A 21,329-nucleotide genomic window follows, 5' to 3' on the forward strand; every position below is an offset into this window, starting at 1 on the left:
ATTCTTTCTGTAAGACCATTCAACTCAGGAGTCTTTGGAGGTGTCTTCTGGTGTCTAATCCCATATTGTTTGTAGTATGCATCAAATGGACCAAAATACTCACCACCATTATCAGTACAAATGCATTTGATATTCTTTCTAGTATCTCTTTCAACAAAAGCATGGAATTCCTTGAGCTTGTTTAAAATTTCATCTTTAGTTTTTAAAACATAGATATAAAGTTTCTTGAAATGATCGTCAATAAACGTTACAAATTAAAGAGCACCACTAATAGTTTGTACTTTTAAAGATCCACAAACGTCTGAATGCACCAGCTCTAGGAGATCTGACTTTCTTGAAGGAGGATTATGCTTGAACGATACTTGAGTTTGCTTTCCTAGAAGACAATGAGAACAATTCTCTAAATTTGTCTCACTCAAACCTGAAATAACTTTTTTCTTAACCAGCAAATTCAACCCCTTTTCACTAATATGACCAAGTCTTCGGTGTCATAACATTGAAGCTTCTTTACTTCGTACAACATTCATATTATCTTTACTTATTAAAGATTGTGTTAGGATCGATGTCGACAATAGAGACGAGGGTCTGACAATTGTTAATAGTTTACAAACTTCGATTCGATTTTAACTCTGTTAGAAGTTAAAATATATTTCTATTCTTCACAAATCTTCACAAACTCTTGAACAAGTTCAAATGCGGAACAATTTGTTGGATTTGAAGCTTCAGACAGATTAATGCAAATGGAAGAAAGTAAAGAACACAAGAAGTTTTATGGATGTTCGAAAATAAAACTCCTACGTCACCCATTCTTCCTCAACAGGAAGGATATTCACTAAAAAACTTTGATCGATATAGAATACACTACACAAACTCAGTCAGAAATTACAGGACTTAACAACTACCTACTTCTGAACTTCTAGCTAACTCTTTGTTGAAAAGAACAACCTCTGTTCAACTTATAACACTGAAGTTTCACACAGAAATAACAATGAATGAATTATAGAGTAACAATGAATGAATTATAGAGTAATCACATAGTGAGTAGTTAATTCACACTTAAGCTTGAGAGAGATTAAGAAATCAGATAGTAAGAGCTTAAGCAAGATATGACAAATATAGATTATTGGATCAAATTATCAATTGTTCGTCCGTTGTCCTTGAGCTTCTATTTATACTTAAAGAGCACCAGCGGTCGAATCTTCTTTGTGGACACATGACATGTGTTCATTGGACGTCCGTCAATAGTACAATATTACAACAGACTATGATCATATGGATCGTGGCCGTACAAGACTGATAGTGTACCGAATATCCATTGATATTGTGTTGTAATGGATAGATACAACGTGGGAAGTATGAATGATAAACGCATACATGTCAGTCTTTCATTTGTCGAGATTAGCTGGCTTGTCAAACTGCTGATAACGAATACAACAAACGAGCTGAGTAAAGAAATAGAAGCTCATTCGGACGTCTGATCAAGTCGGAAGACGTCTAACTGCGCTTCTTCTTCAGACCACATCTAAGAAGGTTAGACGACGTCTAACTATGCTTCTTCTTCAGACCGTGTCTAAGAAGGTTAGACAACGTCTAACTCTGCTTCTTCTTCAGACCGCGTTTAAGAAGGTTAGACGACATCTAACTATGCTTCTTCTTTATACCGCGTCTAAGAAGGTTAGACGACGTTTAACTGCGCTTCTTCTTCAGAAGCGTCTAAGAAGGTTAGACGACGTCTATCTACGCTTCTTCTTCAGACCGCGTCTAAGAAGGTTAGACGACTCACAAAATTAGTATAAGCTAAAAATAAGTATAATGTCTAATAGGTATAATGCTTCCTAAATATTTAACTAAGTTTGAAATATATTCTTATACATCATATTATTTTAAATTACTCCTTATATATTTATTTTTGTTTGAAATTGTTCTTTGTACATTTATTTTTGTTTGAAATTCCTCCCTAACAAGATCTTGGTGTAATTTCATTAATTTGGTAATTTTAGGGAAAAAAAGCTTAGAACAGAGAATCATGATTTTAAGTTAGGGTGCACTTATAAAAATATAAAAATAGGATGAGTTTGAAATATTTTAATAAAATTTATGAATGAAATGGATAGATTAGTGTAGGTTAGTACTCATTTTTTAGAATTAAAAAAATAATTAAATTAAAAAAATCAATAACGTGAAATAATTTTTTTCACATGGGTGACTATAAATTCGTCCCCACAACCTAGTAATTCAACTAATAAACTCAAATAAGGATGTAAACGTTTCAATGCACAATATATATATATATATATTTTAAATAAAATATTACCATTCATTACACACACAAAAATAACACAAATAAAAAAGCATCATATAATTTTCTTTCATTCTCATATTATTCAATATATTAATCAAAATAATAAATTAATTTTTATTTTAAAAATTTTTTATTTTTTATTTTATCATTATAATTTCTAAATGTTTTTAAGTCTTTTTATAAATATATATATATAATAAAAATAAAATAAACTTATCTTCTTGTAATCATAATCAATTATTATTTTTTAAATAACTATTTATTTTTTAAACTGGACCCAATTATTTTGTGGTGAGACTGCAGAAAATGAATCAAACATTGAATGTTTTACATTTCAAGCACAAAGACAACAAACAATTCATCTAAGCACAATTAAACTATGATCGTTTTGATTTCTTTGGTTCAATAATTTTTGTTAAAGCAGAAAAACGCTAAAATATATATCCTCCATTTATTTATTTAAAAAAACTGAAAAGAATTATTATTTTTATTTGATAATCATATATATAGTATATTTGTCACAGAAAAATACAGTAAAAGAAAATTCTTTTTAAGTTAAAGTATTAAAAATAACTTACCATATTACATAAAAACTTAGGAATGATTTAATATTAATTGTTTTTTTTAAGTTTAGATTATTTAAATAACTAAATACAAAAAATATTTATCTCACTCTTTTTTTCATTTATTATATCACTTAATTCATTTATCAAAATATTAAAATTATTTTTTTATTATATATTAATATATATCAATTTAAGTCTTTTTATCGAAAAATTTGGAGTACATGTGTGAAGAGTCTTTTGCCAGAATGCATTTGGCAATGATGTCGTTGAGAATTTGGAATTCGATTATGAGAGAGGACTTAACCCCATGGGTTCTAACACGAGTAGAAGTATTTGAGAACAGGAGTGACATTTCGTAGACAATGTCATCCGGAGAAGAAGGGAACTCGGAGAACCCTTCCGTAGGAAGATCGAAGGAATGAGCAAAGTCTTCTTTGTATAGACAAAATTCCATTCTTGCCACTCCTAAGAGGATTCTTGAATCATCAAGTACCATTGCTTGTTCAAAGAATTCGAAAACGATGTCTTCGCGAATCACTTGTGAGCTTTCGAGAAATTCTCTTAGCCCTGAGTTTTCTAGGGATCTAAACATGGATGTGATTCCTTCATCATCGATAGATAGGACAGAGTCAAAATCGATGATGAGTGTATTACGGGCGAACACAAGATCCATTTCTAGATTTTCGAAGAAAGGAGAGGACTTTTTTTATTTGTGAGAGAGAGTTCTAGATAGGAAGAGTATAGAACTTAGATTTACTAATAGAGATTTGGAAAGCTTCAAGTGTGTGGGCTAATCTTAATGAGGACATCATTAAATAGGGAAAAATTATTGCTTAAGATTCATCCTAACGTCTATTGGGCAAAGGAAATGACCGTTACAGTAAATGAAGGTAACCGTTACAAGTATGCTAGTCATCTGTTTGAACGATGTGAGACAAAAGTTTTCACGTTATTTGAGGTATGACTGTTTGATTTGTGAGAGGGAATATATTCAGACATATAATGACAAAGACTAGACATCTGCCCCATTTTGATTTGAAGATTAAACTACCGAAACATTCATGTAAATTAACCAAAGCAACTATCTGCATATCCTGAACTTAAGAGATTAGTTATTTAAGGTTAAAGAAAAACCACTTCCGCTTAAAGCGGAGATTTAACCAAACGGTAGTTGTTCAATCTCATAAAAACATAACCAATCAGCTTGATTTTCAGTTTGCGTAAGCCGTTCGATTTTATCTACAGTTGTTTCGGCAGAATGATTTTGTCGGTTTCAAAAGGAGAAAACCGTCTGGTTTTATCTATCTGATCATTTTATTTTCCCTCTAAATTTATGCACACATATATTTTATAAAATCATGCAACAAAAACATTTTGAAAAGCGGAGGCTTCTCCCTAAATCTGTGCATGGTGTTCTTATGAAAACAGTTTTAACACAAATAATTTTGAGAATCACGAGCTTCTCCCTCAATGCATGCCCAATTTTATATGAAAACATATGCAAAATGAACATTTTAAAAAAGAGAAAGGTTCTCCCTAAGTACATGCCGTATTTTAGAAAAATTTAGTTAATATCTGCAAGACCCAAAATATTTCTAAAGTAAGAAAACTTAGTCTCTTGGAGTGGCTTAGTAAAGATATCAACCACTTATTGATCGATTGAGACATATTCCAACCGGATGTGCTTCTGCACCACATGGTCTCAGATGAAATGGTGCCTTATATCTATATGCTTGGTCCTTGAATACAATACCGGATTGTATGTTATGGCAATGACGCTGATGTTGTCACAAAAGATTGGGGACACCTCATCATGGATACCGAAATCTTTAATTGTTGTTGGATCCACAATAGCTGAGCACAACAACTTCCAGCAACAAGATACTCTGCCTCAGACGTTGATGTTGCAATGGATGTTTGCTTCTTGCTATACCAAGAGACAAGACGATCACCAAGGAATTGGCATGTTCCGCTAGTGCTTTTCCTGTCCACCTTACATCATGCATAATCTGCATCAGAATAACTTGTCAAATTAAAACTAGAATCTTTCGGATACCACAATCCCACATTTTGAGTGCCTTTAATATATTTCAAAATTCTTTTCGCAGCTACGTAGTGAGATTGTTTAGGATTAGCCTAAAATCTCCCACAAACACTAACAACAAAGAGGTTGTCTGGCCGACTTGTTGTTAAGTAGAGAAGAGAGCCGATGATTCCACGATAGGCAGTGATGTCAGCACTTTGACCATCTTCATCTTTGTCAAGTTTGATTTATGAGCTCATTGGAGTTGAGGCAGCATAACAACTCTCCATGCTGAACTTCTTTAACAGCTCCTTTGTGTACTTGACCTGATTGATGAAAGTACCTCCTTCAATTTGACAAACTTGAAGGCCTAAAAAGAAGCTTAACTCCCCCATCACGCTCATCTCAAACTTATCTTTCATTAACTTAGAGAACTTCTCACATAGTTTGGGGTTAGTTGACCCAAATATAATATCATCAACATATATTTGAACAAGTAGAATATGAGAGTCTTTTTCAAACTTAAACAATGTCTTATCAACAGTTCCTATGATACAGTCATGATCAAATAGAAACTTAGTAAGTGTATCATACCACACTCTACGAGCTTGTTTAAAACCATAAAGTGCTCTATCCAATTTAAAATATGAATTTTCAAAGCAGGATTTTTAAAACCGGGAGGTTGTTCAACATACACCTCCTCATTTATTATTCCATTAAGAAAGACACTCTTAACATCTATTTGAAAAACTTTAAAATTTTTAAAAGAAGCAAATGTTAGAAAAATTCTAATGGCCTCAAGTCTGGCAACATGAGAAAATGACTCCTCAAAGTCAATGGCTTCCTATCTGTATCCTTAGGTCACTAGTCTAGCCTTGTTCCTCGTGACCATACCATCTTCACTTAATTTATTTCGAAAGACCCATCTGGATCCAATGACCGATTGATTTGCTGGTCTTGGAACCAGATTCCATACTTTCTTTCTTTCGAATTGGTTTAGTTCCTCTTGCGTTGTAAGAGTCTAATCTAAATCCTGTAGTGCTTCATCAACCTTATTAGGTTCAATCTGTGAGATGAAAGCCGAGTTTGCGAATTCATCTAATGATTGCTGTTCTATTTAAAGTTTGGTCCTAAAACATTTTCTGACTGACCGGTTATTTGATCAAGATTTGATAAACTAGTAGGTTGATCAGAATCAGACTGACCGATTTGCTCAAAGTTAACTAGGCTTTTAATAGCCTGCTGAGTTGCGGTCTGGTCTTATTGAGCTTCAACATTCTCAGCGGTCTAGTCAGAAACAATGTTTCAGATGACTATGACTTCATCTTCACTATTAGATTTGAGATTGACATCCTCTAATTTGTTAGACAAATCAATGGATGTTGAAGTGTTACTTTCGACAGATTCATCAAACACACCATGGGATGATTCCTCAATGGTTAGAGTTTTAGTATTGTATACTCTATACGCTTTACTAACTTCAGAATATCCTAACATAATACCAACATCAGATTTGACATCAAAAGCGGTCAAATAGTTTTTGCCGTTATTATGAATATAACACTTACAACCAAAGATCCTAAAATACTGGATATTAGGGACTTTACCATGGTAAATTGGCATTTTGTTAAATCTTTTATTAATTATTGACCAATTTTGAGTATGACATGCTGTATTGATAGCCTTTGCCCAAAGCTTTTAAGCCACTCTAGAGTCAGCTATTATAAATCCGCCCGCTTCCTTAAGGGTTCTGTTTCTCTTTTCAGTTAAGCCGTTTTGCTGAGGGGTTCTGACACTAGACAACTCGTGTCTAATACCAGATTCCTCAAGATAACATGAAAGAGTCCTATTAGTAAACTCAGTACCCCTGTCACTTCTAATTCTATTAACACTTACCGATTTCTCATTTTGCACTCTCTTAAGTATTTTAATCAAATTAGTAGTAGCCTGATATTTAAAAGCTAAGAAAATAACCCAAGTAAACCTAGAGTAATCATCAATAATTACTAAGGTATATTCCATGCCTCCTAAACTGGTTACTTTAAATGGATTGAACATGTCCATATGTAGAAGTTCTAAATATCTTTCAGATTGAATATTTCATTTACTTTTAAAAGTTGACTTGATCTGTTTACCCATCTGGCAGAGAGCAGACTTTATCTTTAGAAAACTTCAAATTAGGCATACCTACAACTAGTTCTTTAGTGCATATATAATTAATATTCTTGAAGTTTAAGTGATTCAGTCTCTTATGCCAGAGTCAGTTTTGATCATTCTTAGCTATCATGCAAATGGAATTAGATGTCTTGTTCTTCCATTTGACTTTATAAACGTTACCTATCCTATGACCTGTCAACATGGTACTTCCCTGTTGATTCTTAACTAAGCATGCTTGCTTATGAAATTCAACAGTATATCCTATATCACACATTTACCTTATACTAAGCATGTTAAAGTACAAATTTTCAACAAGTAACACGTTGTTTATGGTGAGGTTACCATGGACAATCTTACCCTTTCCCACGGTCTTACCCTTGGAGTTGTCACTAAATGTGATTCTTGATCCAGATTCCTTTACAATGTTGGTTAGAAGCTTGCGATTTTCGATCACATTCCTTAAACATCCACTATCCAAGTACCATTTTGAGTCTTCCAGGCAACTGACCTGTTTAGCCTGCAAAATAAAACTATTCACACCCTTTTGGTACCCATATTTATTTGGGTCCACGGTTGATCAGTCCTTTAGGGACCTATACTTGTGTTATCTTAATGAACCTCCTAGTGTTAGTCTTAATGAATCTACTTACATTAGGTTTGACATCTCTCTGTCTGCCTTCAGATGAGTCATAATGTTTTGGAGATGAGTTATGATGATACCTTTTTGACCGCTTATCATGTTCATGTCCAACCAACCGACTGTCTTTCCTTCTCTCAGGACTAAGCCACCGTGACTTGTTGGTTGGATCCACATATTTTATTTCCTTTTTAGTTATTGACTCATATGCGTCGTGACTTGCTTGAGTGTTGGTTGAGGTACCCTTGACAAAACTTATGAACGGAAGTTTGCCTTTTTTGGTTTCAACTCTTTGCATGACTTGTTTGGGTTGCTGTTGTCATATCCTAGCCCAAACTTGCAGCTGGTTGGCCTATGATTACTCGTCATCTAGTTGACCGCATTACTAGAATTAGTCCATGCAACAATCACGTAGTTAGTTCTCTTGTTTTCCTTTGTCAATCGTTGAACTGTCTCCTTGAGTTTTTCGTTCTTAGAGGATAGTTTATCTGTTTCCCTGATTGTGTTGTCTGGTTGAATTGAAGCGAGGACAGTCAATTTCTTGTACTCAATGACCATGTCATTGAGTGCGGTAACTATGTCATCTCGGGTAAACTCTTTAAAGGAAAAGTCAAATACCTCTTTATCGTTGGCCATAAACATTTAACTTCTTCATCTTCATCAGAATCACTTTGATCCCATTTGCTTTTTCTCTTCTCTGCCACCATTGCTTTCTGATCTTTGTTGTTCTTGGATAGTTGATGATCCTCCCTGGGTTTCTGATCGGATGGCTTCTTGTCGTCTCTCCTTGGCTTTCGACATTCTGACTTGTAGTGATCAAAATATCACAATTAAAACAACGAATGTTAGCCTTATAATCATTAGAATAGTTGTTGTTGTTATGGTAGGATGAGTTGGATTTCTTTATGAATCTGCCAAACTTCTTGACAAGTAAGGCCATTGCATCTTCGCTGAACTGCTCAACTAACTTGATAGGCTCAGGAGCTGCTGGTTCCACAGATGTCACCAATGCTCTGGTTACGTTCGAGGATGATGGTTCATCTTCATTCCTTGAGTTCATCTCGAACTCATAGGCTTTCAGGTCATCGAATAGGTCATGCATCGACATCTTGTGGAGATTTCTAGACTCCCTCATCACCGTTGTCTTGACCTCCCAGGAACTAGGAAGAGCCCTCAACGCTTTGACTATGATTTCCTTATTACCATAATCCTTTCCCAGGATGGAAAGCTCATTTACGATGCTGGTGAAGCGTTCATCAAATTCGTTTATCGTTTCTCTGGGGTGCATCTTGATGTTGTCGAACTTCTGAGTGGCCACCATGATTTTGTTCTCTTTGGTTTGTTCATTGCCTTCATTTAGTTGAATGATCTTCTCCCAAACCTCCTTGGCATTGGTACATGTTCTGATCTTTGCAAAAGTGTTTTTATTTAGAGTACCATATATAGCGTTTCTGGCTAAGTTATCGAGGTTGTTTTTCCTTCTATCATCATTAGTCCAATCGCATCTTTCATTCTCAATCTTGATCGAGCCTTCAGTGACGACATACCACATGTAATCATCCAGCGATGCCAGATACACGTTCATACGTATCTTCTAGTCAATAAAATCTTCACTTTTGAACATAGGAGGCTTCGTGAAAGAAGTCATGATTATATTCGAATGCATGAGAATAGAAACTAGCAGCTCTGATACCACTTGTTAGGATCGGGATACACAATAGAGACTAGGGTCTGACTATTATTGAACGCTTATACACGCTTCAGTTGATATTAACCATGTTAGAAGTTAATATCAATTTCTATTCTTCGCAAGATGTCACAAACTCTTGAACCGAGTTTAAGTGCATAAATGTTTGTTTCGACTTGAAGCAACACAATAAGATTAGAGTAATGCAGTAGGAAGAAATACACGACACAAAGGATATTTGTGGATGTTCGGAGTAAAAGCTCCTACGTCACCCCTTCTTCTCAACCTTGAGAAGGATAATCACTAGAAGATTTAATTGAATACAACACTTGTACACAACCCAGTCGAACAATCAAGACTTAGTTACTGCCTATTTTCGAACTCCTAGCACACACACTCTATTGAACATAAACGGATTCTGTCAACTTACAATGTTAACAAACTCACACAGAATATGTAGTATTGTAATACAACTTTAACACTCTAACACACGTGAAAGATTTTGTAACTTTTGAGCTTGAGAGACTTGATAGCTTGTTATCACAAATGCAAGGCTCGTAAAAATGTTGTTAAAAGGTTTTTGAAGTAGGTTGTCCTTTGTTCTCTTAAGTAGGTATATGTCAACGAACATATTTTGCTGCTCAACGGATATATCTGCTTCATAGTACATTTGTCTTGATCTTGATTGGTTGAGTTCCAGAATAGTGCATCAGATGAGATATTCTTTGATCTTGTCTGTACTTGGATGATAGTAAGCCAAATTGTCATTAATGGGATCACGATGTATGAGGAGCGTATATTAGAGGGTTTGACTTGTCTTTGATTCTTTTAGCATAACTCTGCCGCTGCCAAAAAGATCTTTATCAGTCTTTGCACCGAAATGGAAATAAAAACTGAGGACGCATAAAGCTGACGTCTATGACTAACGAAAGAGCTCTAATAAAAAAATACCGGGCGCTCTTCTTATATAACCAAAGTTATATAATACCGGAAGATAAAACTGACATGCTTTGCAAAATATCGATTTGAAAAATACCGGACGTGTGTTTTACAAAATACCGATTTTGCAAAATACCGAACTGATATAGAATACTGGTTACATGTTTGTAAAATGCCAATTTCATAAACTACCGGCTATGTTTCATAAAATGCCGATTCATAAACTACCGGCTACACTTTACAAAATGTCGATTCATAAACTAATGGCTATGCTTCACAAAATGTCGATTTATAAACTACCGGCTATGCTTCACAAAATGCCGATTCATAGACTACCGGCTACGCTTCACAAAATGCCGATTCATAAACTACTGGCTACGCTTTGATAAAATACCAAAGAGCGAACAAACTGGTTAGCTTCATATAATACTGAATTCTTATAATACCGGATACGCGTCTTCACAAATTACCGATCCTGTAAGATACCGATTTTGCAGATAATACCGAACTTTGGTCAAAACCGACTTTAATTAAATACCGGTCATCTTTTTCTTTCCAATTTTCTTTAATCTGCACATGATTAAATTACCATAATTAAGTTCTTATTTAATATCTAATTAACACTAATAATTAATTGCCTATTTTTAATTTTTACTTAACAATTTCTCCGTTTTTAATTATTTAAATTAAATATTCAAAACATTGTAATTTTATAATCGTTGGCTAATTATTCTAAGTTAATTAGCTACTTTAATTTAACAAATTCTCTCTATTTAATTATTTATAATAAATTATCAAAGTCTGTTGTCTATTTTTTTTAGCAGTTTTCTAATCCATTAATTGAATAACATAAATATCAAATTTTTTTCTTTTTCCTTTATATATATATAAACAAATATGAATTTGTTCAAGTACAAAGTAGACTTAAACTACATGTATTTTTGTTTAATATTTCAATAAAATCTTTATTGACACTTTCAAAATTATAAAATATTTTAGTTGAAAAGGAAAAATATCACAAATTTAAAATAAATATTTTTAAGTTAAACTTCGCATATTGTGAATTGTTGTAAATACGAGACATGAAGTCGATTCTTACATACAAATAAAGAAAGAGGGGTTTGAAAGAAGAACAATGAAAAAGAAATAACCTCAAATATTAGGTAAGGGTCCTACCCTAATATGAAATTCTAAACACTGAAAGCAAAAAAAAGAGAATAAAAAGAACACTAATAACTATGTCAAACTCTTAAAAGAAATTTAGGTACATTTGAATGAAAAAAACAGAAACAAAATAAAATAACATTGAGAGGAGATTATATAATTTATATTAGGAAGTGATGAGACATAATGACTTTAAGAAATGAGTATTTGAATATTAATTAGGAGTTTTTTTTAAAAGAATTGTTGTGATCCGGGTTTGTTCTAGGAATGATTATCACGATCAATCCTACTAATGACCCCTCTTTAAATCATAAATTATATATATTTTATTGGAAAATAGAAATCAAATATGATAACTTGTTGGGCTCTCAACTATGTAATAAAAATTCCAGTTTGTTTAAAAAGTCCAGAAGCCCCAAAACCCATTTATGTTAAACAGGGGCATTGTTTTATTAGAAAAAGACTCTTGAGCTATTCTCGTACTGCTATAGAAGCTGGAGGAATCGTCTTTATCAAAAACACATCTAAAAGACAACTATTATACACTTGTAGAAGGATAGTGACATCTCTCATTTGTTTGGCTCTTATCTTCACTTGTTTCGTGTTTTAACATTTAATTATAATGAAGCTTCTTTTGGATAAAAGTCTAGTGGTTTTACTACTTGAGAAGGTATTCCACGTTAAATTCTTAGTATTCTTGTGTCATTATATTTCCTTTTATGTTTGTTGTTTCTCACTCCTAAAGATTCAATCAAGTGGAAATAGTTTATTATAATCTGCTTTATTCCAAGCATAGTGGTACTAGAGTTTGGTTCTAAGCGTTTTTAATTTGATTGGTTTATGGAGATTAACACAAACATAATTATTTTGTTGAATGGTTCAAACTATCATATTTGGAAGGATAAAATGAAAGATCTTCTATTGGTGAAGTCTTTGCATTTGCCTATTTTTGGTAATGAGAAGTCCATCTCCAAATATGATGAGGATTGAACTTTTGAGCATGAATATGTATGTAATTTAATTTGTCAATTCGTTGAAGAGAATGTTTATAAATAGATACAACATGAGACAAATGCACCTACTTTGTGGAGAAAGCTTGAGAATTTGTATGCTTCAAAGATAGAAAATAACAAATTAATTTTGCTCCAAAAGATCATTTATTTGAGATATAATTATATTACTTCTATGGATGATCACTTGAATGAGTTTCATGGTATTTTGATCAGATGTCAAGAATGTTGCTGAACTTTAAAGGCGATGTTCAAGGGCTTTGGTTATTAACTACTTTGCCTAATTCATGGGAGACTTTTAAATTTTCCTCTATGTAACTTTGTTTCTAATGGTGCATCAATATTAGGGATGGTCAAAAGTGGTGTCTTGAATGAAGAATTGAGACAAAAATCTCAAGGTTCTTCATCACAGTCAAATGTGTTTGTTGTTAAAAAATCGGGACATGATAGTAAATGTGAGAAATATAAGTTGAGACATAAGAGTTGGAACAAGTCTAAGTCAATATACAATCCAACTAAATGCTACCATTGTAATAAAAGTGCAGACATAAAGAAGAATTGTTACAAGCTAAAAAATGAAGCGAACGGATCTAAGCAAAAGAAAGTTGATTATGAAGATTGCATCTCAGCAACTACCTATGATCTATCCACAACGAGAATACAATTAATCTTATATGCGATGAGTCAACTTGGGTGTTTGACATAAGAGATTCCATACAGCTTAAACCAAAGAAATATTACTTTAAATCTAATACTTCTGGTAATTTTGAAGTATTAAAGATGGGTAATAATACCGTAAGTAATGTTATTGGTATTGGCGATGTTTTCCTAGAATCTAGCAATGGGTCGAAGTTGCTACATAAAGATGTTTAACATGCTCTAGACACGAGATTGAATTTGATTTCAACTGGAAAACTTGGTGATGATGATTTATTAAGCTCTTTTGATTCTAGAAAATGGAAACTTTCGAAAGGTAACCTCGTTGTAGCTCGAGGAGATAAGTTTTCAAATTTATATTTCATGCAATCTGTTGGATTAAATTAAATAAGAAAAAGAGTAAATTAATTAACTTAAGAGATAAGAACGACATAATTTTAATGATGTGTTTAAATAAAACTAAGTTGTAACTTGAACAAAACTAAGTTAGGTAACTTACTATTGTGGAGGTACAGATCTGAAGAAGTTTGTCTATTCGGACATCGTCTAATTACTTCAGATGTGGTCTAAGTAATGCGTGAGTAGACGCCGTCTAATTACTTCAGACGTGGTATGATTAATGCACGAGTAGACGTCATCTAATTACTTTAGACGTGGTCTGAGTAATGCGCGAGTAGACGTCGTCTAATTACTTTAGAAGTGGTCTAAGTAATGCGCGAATAGACGTTGTCTAATTACTTCAGACGTGGTCTAAGTAATACGCGAGTAGACGTCGTCTAACCTTCTTAGACGCGGTCTGAAGAAGAAGCGTAGTTAGAGGTCGTCTAACCTTCTTAGACGCGGTCTGAAGAAGAAGCGTAGTTAAACGTCGTCTAACCTTCTTAGACGCGGTCTGAAGAAGAAGTGTAGTTAGGAGTCGTTTAACCTTCTTAGACGCGATCTGAAGAAGAAGCGTAGTTAGACGTCTTCTAACCTTCTTAGACGCGGTCTAAAGTAGAAGCGTAGTTAGACGTCGTCTAACCTTCTTAGATGCAGTCGGAAGAAGAAGCGCAATTAGATGTCGTCTAACCTTCTTAGACGCGATCTGAAGAAGAAGTGTAGTTAGACGTCGTCTAACCTTCTTAAATGTGGTCTGAAGAAGAAGCGTAGTTAGACGTCGTCTAACCTTCTTAGACGCGGTCAGAAGAAGAAGTGCAGTTATGCATCGTCTAACCTTCTTAGACGCGGTCTGAAGAAGAAACGTAGTTATACATTGTCTAATATTCTTAGACGCGGTCTAAAGAAGAAGCACAGTTAGACGTCGTCTAACCTTTTTTGACGGGGTTTGAAGAAGAAGTGTAGTTAGACGTCGTCTAATCTTTTGAGACGCGGTCTGAAAAAGAAGCGTAGTTAGACATTGTCTAACATTCTTAGACACAGTCTGAAGAAGAAGCATAGTTAGATGTGGTATGAAGAAGAAGCGCAGTTAGACGTCTTCCAACTTAATCACGTCCGAAGGAGCGTCTGTTGTGTTCGTTATCAGCAGTCTAATAAGTCAGCTAATCTCGACAAATGAAAGACTGACACGTATGCATTTATCATTCAAATTTTCCACGTTGTATCTATCCAGTTCAACACAATATCAGAGGATATTCGGCGTACTATCAATCATGTACGACCACGATCTATATGCTCATAGTCTGTTGTACTATTGTACTATTGGCGGGCGTCCAACGGACACATGCCACATGTCCACAAAGAAGATTCGACTATTGGTGCTCTTCAAGTATAAATAGAAGCTTAAGGACAACAGACGAACAACTCATAACTTGATCCAACAATCTCTATATGTCATATCTTGCTTAAGCTCTTGCTATCTGATTGTTTAATATCTCTCAGCTAGAAGTTCAAAAGCAGATAGTTGTTAAGTCATGTGGTTTCTAACTGGGTTTGTGTAGTGTGTTCTATACCGATCAAAGTCTTCTAGTAAATATCCTTTTTATTGAGGATGAAGGGGTGACGTGGGAGTTTTATCTCCGAATATCCATAAAACTTCTTGTGTTCTTTACTTTTTTCCATTTGCATTCATCTGTCTAAAGCTTCAAATCCAACAAATTATTCCGCACTTGAACTTGTTCAAGACTTTGTGAATATTTTGAAGAATAGAAATAGATTTTAACTTCTAACAGAGTTAAAATCGAATCGAAGTTTGTAAGCTGTTAACAATAGTTAGACTCTCGTCTCTATTGTCGACATAGATCCTAACATAAATCTCTCACTATTTACCACATCCCCAAAACACGAAAATAATTCTAATTGTTGAATGAGGTCAATAGCGAGATATTTATATAAATCTCTCGTTATTGACCATATCCCAAAAATATGAAAATATTTCTAAGTGTTGGATAAGGTCAATAAAGAGATATTTTTATAAATCTCTCTCTATTGATAACATCCCAAAACACAAAAATAATATAAGTCTTGGATGGGGTCAATAGCGAGATATTTGTATATCTCTCGTTAACAATTAAGGTCAATACCGAGATATCTGTAAACCTCTCGGTAAGAACCTTTATAATTTAGATCGAAATCATTTCTTCCCCGATTACCCAATTGCGCTTCTCTCTCTTCTCCCAAGCTCTCTACAGGCGATTGACGACTAACAACATACCGAAGCCGATCTCCTCTCGCCGCTGATGCCAACCAACCGACGTTGATCTCCTCGCTCCACCGCCTCTTCGAGCTCCTTGCGCCGTTGCTTCCTACTGCCATTTCCACCTCTTCAATGCCGTTTCTTCAAAGTTAGTTTAGTTTATATTATGCTAAGATTTATGTTAAATTTAGGTTAGATTTTGTTAGATTTAGGTTATAATTTGTTAACATTTATGTTATATTTTCAATATAATTAATTAATTAGGGTTTGATTTTGATTTTGAATCTACTTACTTCATTTATGATGATTCCAGGGTTTGATCTAATTTGATGAATATGTTTGATTTGTTGAGTATAATTAGGTTATTAGTGGTATTGTTTTACTTGATTAATTAGGGAATTATACTAGATTAATTATGGTATACTAATGGTATGTGTTTGCAGGATGGATCGTGGTCGCGGGGATACTTGGATGAGTTTACAAAAACTCCAAAGAAACTAAAAAAGTCATTCTATAACTTGCTTGCACAGATAAGATGGATCGTGATCGCGGGGATACTTATGTATTTTCTCTCGGGGTAATACCGAGAGTATTTCGAATAACCTTCGGTATTTTATTTTGGGGGAAATACCGAGAGAAAATTTAAAATCCTTCGATTTTTACTCTTGGGGGAAATACCGAGAGATTTTTGAATAACCTTGGGTATTTTCTCTTGGAGGCAATACCGAAATATTTTCGAAAAACCTTCGCTATTTTTTCTTGAGAGAAATACCGAGAGATTTACGAATCTCTCGAGAAACGCCTAAAAAGATTTACCGAAAGCCCTTATACCGACGAATGCCAACAATTTTCTAATCTTTTGGTATTGAGTTATACCGACAGATATAAGGTCAATACCGACAATTTTTACTCTCGGTAATGACCCTTTTTCACTAGTGCCTATTTCTCACACATGATGAATAAATGTCACGAATGAAGAAAAACGGAGAAGCCATTTTTTCTTCTGGATCGTCGAGTCGTAATAGCAGCCGTGGAGATAACCGAGGTCATGGCAAAGGGCGAGGTCGAGGGCAAGGTCATGGAGAAAGCTCACATCAACAAGAAGACACCAAGCACCGCAAAGACAAGAGCTCAATGAAGTATTATGCTTATCAAAAATATGGGCACTACACGACTGAGTGCCCTAGCAAAAGGCCTGATGATGAGGAAAACCTCACTAGCTTCCATGACGAGGAGCCACCATTAATGTTTGCTAAGGGAGTGACGAACTGTTTATTTGAAGATGAGGAGACAAACCTCGAAGAGTTCGTGCAAGATTTTTTAAAGGAGGAACTAAAGGTGTTGTTGCTCAATGAAGAGAAATTCATGGCGAACCTCCTCACAAGTGGAGATGAGTACAATCACATAGACATGTGGTACCTTGACAATGGAGAAAGAAACCATATGACATGCCATCTAGAGAGGTTCAATGAGCTCGATGAGAAAATCACCTGAAATGTGAAGTTCGAAGATGGAATCAAGGCGCACGGATTTCTTGATCCAGCTTGCGGGAAAATCCGTGTGAATAGAGATGCCATGTTCGAGGAGGAGAAGAAATGGAAGTGGTGCAACGAAAACAACGAGATCATACAAAATTTCGCGGTGTTCAAAATCCTACAGATGATGAAAACCTAGAGGAGTTGGAAAAATGAAACAACTACATTGAACTCCCCTCGTTAATAAGAGAGATTGGGTGGGTCCACAACTGAACTGGCCATCAAACTTCGTTCCCTCACCGATGTCTATGCGGAGGCATCACTGGTAGAGATGGATCTTAATGAATTGTTGTGCTCACCATCGACGAGCCAACAACATATCACAAGGTGGTAGCTGAAGAGCCGGAGGCCATAAAGAAAGAGCTCGAGTCCACCAGGAAGAATAAGACATATGAGCTCACCGACTTACCATCTAGTCACAAGACTATCGGGTTAAAGTGGATTTTCAAGTTGAAAAGAGAAAACGAAGGAAACATCGTCAAGCAAAAATAAATATTGATAGCAAAAGGTTATGTGTAGAAGAAAGGCGTTGACTTTGAGAAGACATTTGTACTGGTGGCGAAACTTGACACAGTTAGGCTAATACTTGCCATCGCAGGTCACCGCGGATGGGATATCCACCACTTGGACATCAAATCAACATTTCTCAATGGTGACATCGAAGAAGAATCTACGTCGCTCAACATGAAGGCTTCACCATAAATAATAAAGAGCACAAGGTGTACAAGATTTACATGGCTCTCTACGGACTACGCTAAGTACCAAGGGCGTGGAACACTTGCCTCAACAAGAGAATGATGAGTCTTGGCTTCGTAAAATGCTCTCAAGAGCAGGTTGTGAACACGTGAAACCATGGAGAAGAAGTACTCATCGTTGGCGTATATGTCGACGACTTGGTTGTATCATGATCAAGTATCAAGGACGTTGAGGAGTTAAAAAAAGATGATGAAGAAGTTTGAGATGAGTGATCTCAGGATACTCTTGTACTACCTTAGTATTGAGGTATACTAAAAGAAAGGTAGCATCGATGTGAAGAATGCAACTTATGGGAAGAAGGTGTTGAAACAACTCTCAATGGAGGATTGCAACCCGAGCAAGTATCTGATGGAAGCAAAGTTGCAGCTCGGAAAGGATGTGAAAGGAAGCTTAGTGGATCCGTATGAGTATAGGCGTATCATCGGGTGTCTTAGGTACTTTACGCACACTCGACCCGATATCTCTTATGTAGTTAGCATAGTGAGTTGATATTTGAAGCAACCTAGTACTCTATACCAACACGCAGTAAAACACATTATTCATTACGTGAAGGGAACGGCAAGCTATGTGATTCAGTTAAGAAGAGGACAAGAAGTTAAAGAACTCATTGGTTTTACTAACAGTGACCTAGCCGGTGACACAAACGATAAAAAAGCACTAGAGGAATGGTGTTTTATCTCAACGGGAATTGATCACTTGACAATCTCAAAAGCAACGAACTATTACTTTATCTTCATGTGAGGCAGAGTTTATGGCAGCCACTACAACGTCGTGTCAAGGACTTTGGCTGAAAAACTTATTGAGTGAGGTGCTCGGATGCGAGCCGAGGCCGGTAACTCTCTATGTCAACAACAAGTCCGCAATAACATTAGTGAAAAATCCGTTTCATGGGCGCAATAAACACATCGACACTCGGTTCCACTTCATCCGTGAATGTGTTGAGAATCGACAAATCATCGTAGAGTTCGTAAGCACTAGAGATCAACATGTAGACATTTTCACCAATGTGCTAGCAAAAGTCAAATTCGTGGAGATGTGAGAGCTGCTCGGCGTTAAAAATCTTTAACCAAATCAAGCTTACGGGGGAGATTGTATGTCTAAGCATTAATTGTTAGCAAATTTGAAAGTTATTGGTCTTTATTGTTTTTTATGCCTTTTGGACTTATTTAATTATTAATAGTTTTGGGCTTGTATGTATAAGTAGTTAGGGTTTCAGGCTAGTCTAGGATTGTTTGCAAATATTGATATACAACACTGAAGAGTCAAGACTCCTTAAACTTTTCATCTTCAATATATATAATTGTTCTTCCTAGTTTCCTTATTTTTCTTTCTACATTATTGTTCTTAAAAAATCTGATAATAAACCAACTTTTTAGTTGACAACTTTTATTTATTTTGATTTGTTTTAGTGCAGGATATTATACACTAGGCAGTAGTCATACTTTTTAATTTTTCATTGAAAGCTTTATTTTTCATTTAAGATGTTAAAAGTTGAAATCAAATCGATATCTAAACAAATTATTGAATAGTTTTCATTCAAATCGATCTGTACAAAATATCAAATAAATTGTTTAAACAGAAAACTTTTAAATTTATAATTATTTTATTAAAATACAAAAATATTTCTAGCGAATGCGATTGTCATTTATCACTGATCCAACCCCTTCAAGATAATATATATTTAATACAAATAAATTCATATAAAAATAAAGTGTATCCGCACCGCCATATTTATATATATATATATACTGAAATGTATAGATACATCTCCTCTTACACCGACCCATCCATATTTCTCCGAATCTTCATCGATATAGGAAATACTCAAACATGGTAGTAATTCCCGACGAAGATCTAGAACTTCAGCCAGAAGAAGTAAATGAAGATGACAAAGATGATGAGCTCAGCTACGACGAACTGAAGCTGCGCATGCGGAAGGACCGGTGCCGGCTTCGGAAGATGGAGGACGAGCGCGAAAGGATCTGTGTTTCCGGCCCCAAACCAACTGAACTCTGGCTAGAGAGATCTCGCCGAAAAAAGTTAAGTAGGTCCAGGGGCGAAGCCAGGATTTGAAAACTACCCGGGCTAATTTTTTATTAAAAAAATCTATCCGGGCTAGTTTTATAATTTGCTGTCACTAATGCCTTTTAGCGACGAAAAATAACCCTTTAGCGACGGAAATAACCAATAACGACGGTAATTTACCGTCATTATTGATAAAAATACATAAGGCTCCCCGGGCTACAGCCCGGGCCAGCTTTGCACTTGGCTCCGCCCCTGAGTAGGTCACAAAACACTATCCTAAAGCATATGACGAAGATAATGGAAGTCTGCAAAGGGAAAGGATTCGTGTACGGAATCGTGCCGGAGAAGGGGAAATCGATGACGGGATCTTCCAACAGCCTCCGCGGGTGGTGGACGGAGAAGGTAAAATTTGAGCATAGCGCCCCTAGCGCCATTTCCAATTGCTTATTACCCGTGATGAATCAAATATCCTCCTCCTCCTCCTCATGCATCCATTTGCTTCAAGAATTACAGGACAAAACATTAGGTTCATTGATATCTGCCTTAATGCCACATTGTTACCCTCCCCAAAGGAGGTTTCCTTTAGAGAAGGGGTTATCACCGCCTTGGTGGCCTAATGGGCTTGAAATATGGTGGGGCGAACAAGGGATTATAGCCGGAAAACAAGGTCCACCAGCTTATAAGAAGCCACATGATTTAAAGAAGGGATGGAAGGTGTCTGTTTTGGCTGCTATAATAAAGCATATAAGCCCTGGTTTCAGTAGAATGAGGAATTTGGTTAGTCAGTCAAAGTGTTTGCAAAGTAAGATGACTGCAACTGAGTCATCCACTTGGTCAATAGTAGTTAACCAAGAAGAGACCGTTTTGAATCTCAACAACAATACCTCTTCTAATTTACCAACAACAACAAAAGATGATCAACAACTTGTGTTTTTTGGTGACAAAAGGAAGCGCCAAAACTCAGAACCCAGATTCAGTTTAAAAGAAATTCATCAGGAGAGAACAGAGTCTGTTTATGATTACCCTCCTTAATTCCTTCCTTCTCCACGGTGAAAATACTAAAGCCATATATGTCTTTACTTTTGAAATGAAAAAAAAACATGAACCCAAATCAGCCTACTTTTACTTCCTACCACTCCATCACCTTGCATCTCCCCTTTCTTTTCTTGTAACATAAAATGTTGTCGGTAAGTGTACAATCCTTTATAAATCATATCGAACATTTATCTATATCTTCTC

The 21,329-nt window shown here is 35.3% G+C and overlaps 1 protein-coding gene across 1 annotated transcript; it reads left to right on the plus strand.

The window, feature by feature from the left end:
* The first annotated feature begins 19,895 nt into the window (after nt 1-19,895).
* LOC124924494 (putative ETHYLENE INSENSITIVE 3-like 4 protein) lies at nt 19,896-21,122 on the plus strand. Its single transcript, XM_047464526.1, has 2 exons — nt 19,896-20,113; nt 20,351-21,122. Exons 1-2 carry the CDS (start codon nt 19,896-19,898, stop codon nt 21,120-21,122), a joined length of 990 nt encoding a protein of 329 aa, XP_047320482.1.
* Nucleotides 21,123-21,329: the final 207 nt, after the last annotated feature.

This window comes from Impatiens glandulifera, chromosome 2, assembly GCF_907164915.1.
Source record: "Impatiens glandulifera chromosome 2, dImpGla2.1, whole genome shotgun sequence".
NCBI classification, from domain to species: domain Eukaryota; kingdom Viridiplantae; phylum Streptophyta; class Magnoliopsida; order Ericales; family Balsaminaceae; genus Impatiens; species Impatiens glandulifera.

Coding starts and splice junctions, on each gene's coding strand:
- LOC124924494 (XM_047464526.1), top strand. CDS start 19,896: ATGGTAGTAATTCCCGACGAAGATCTAGAACTTCAGCCAGAAGAAGTA. Junction 20,114..20,350: donor CGCCGAAAAAAGTTAAGTAG/GTCCAGGGGCGA, acceptor GCCCCTGAGTAG/GTCACAAAACACTATCCTAA.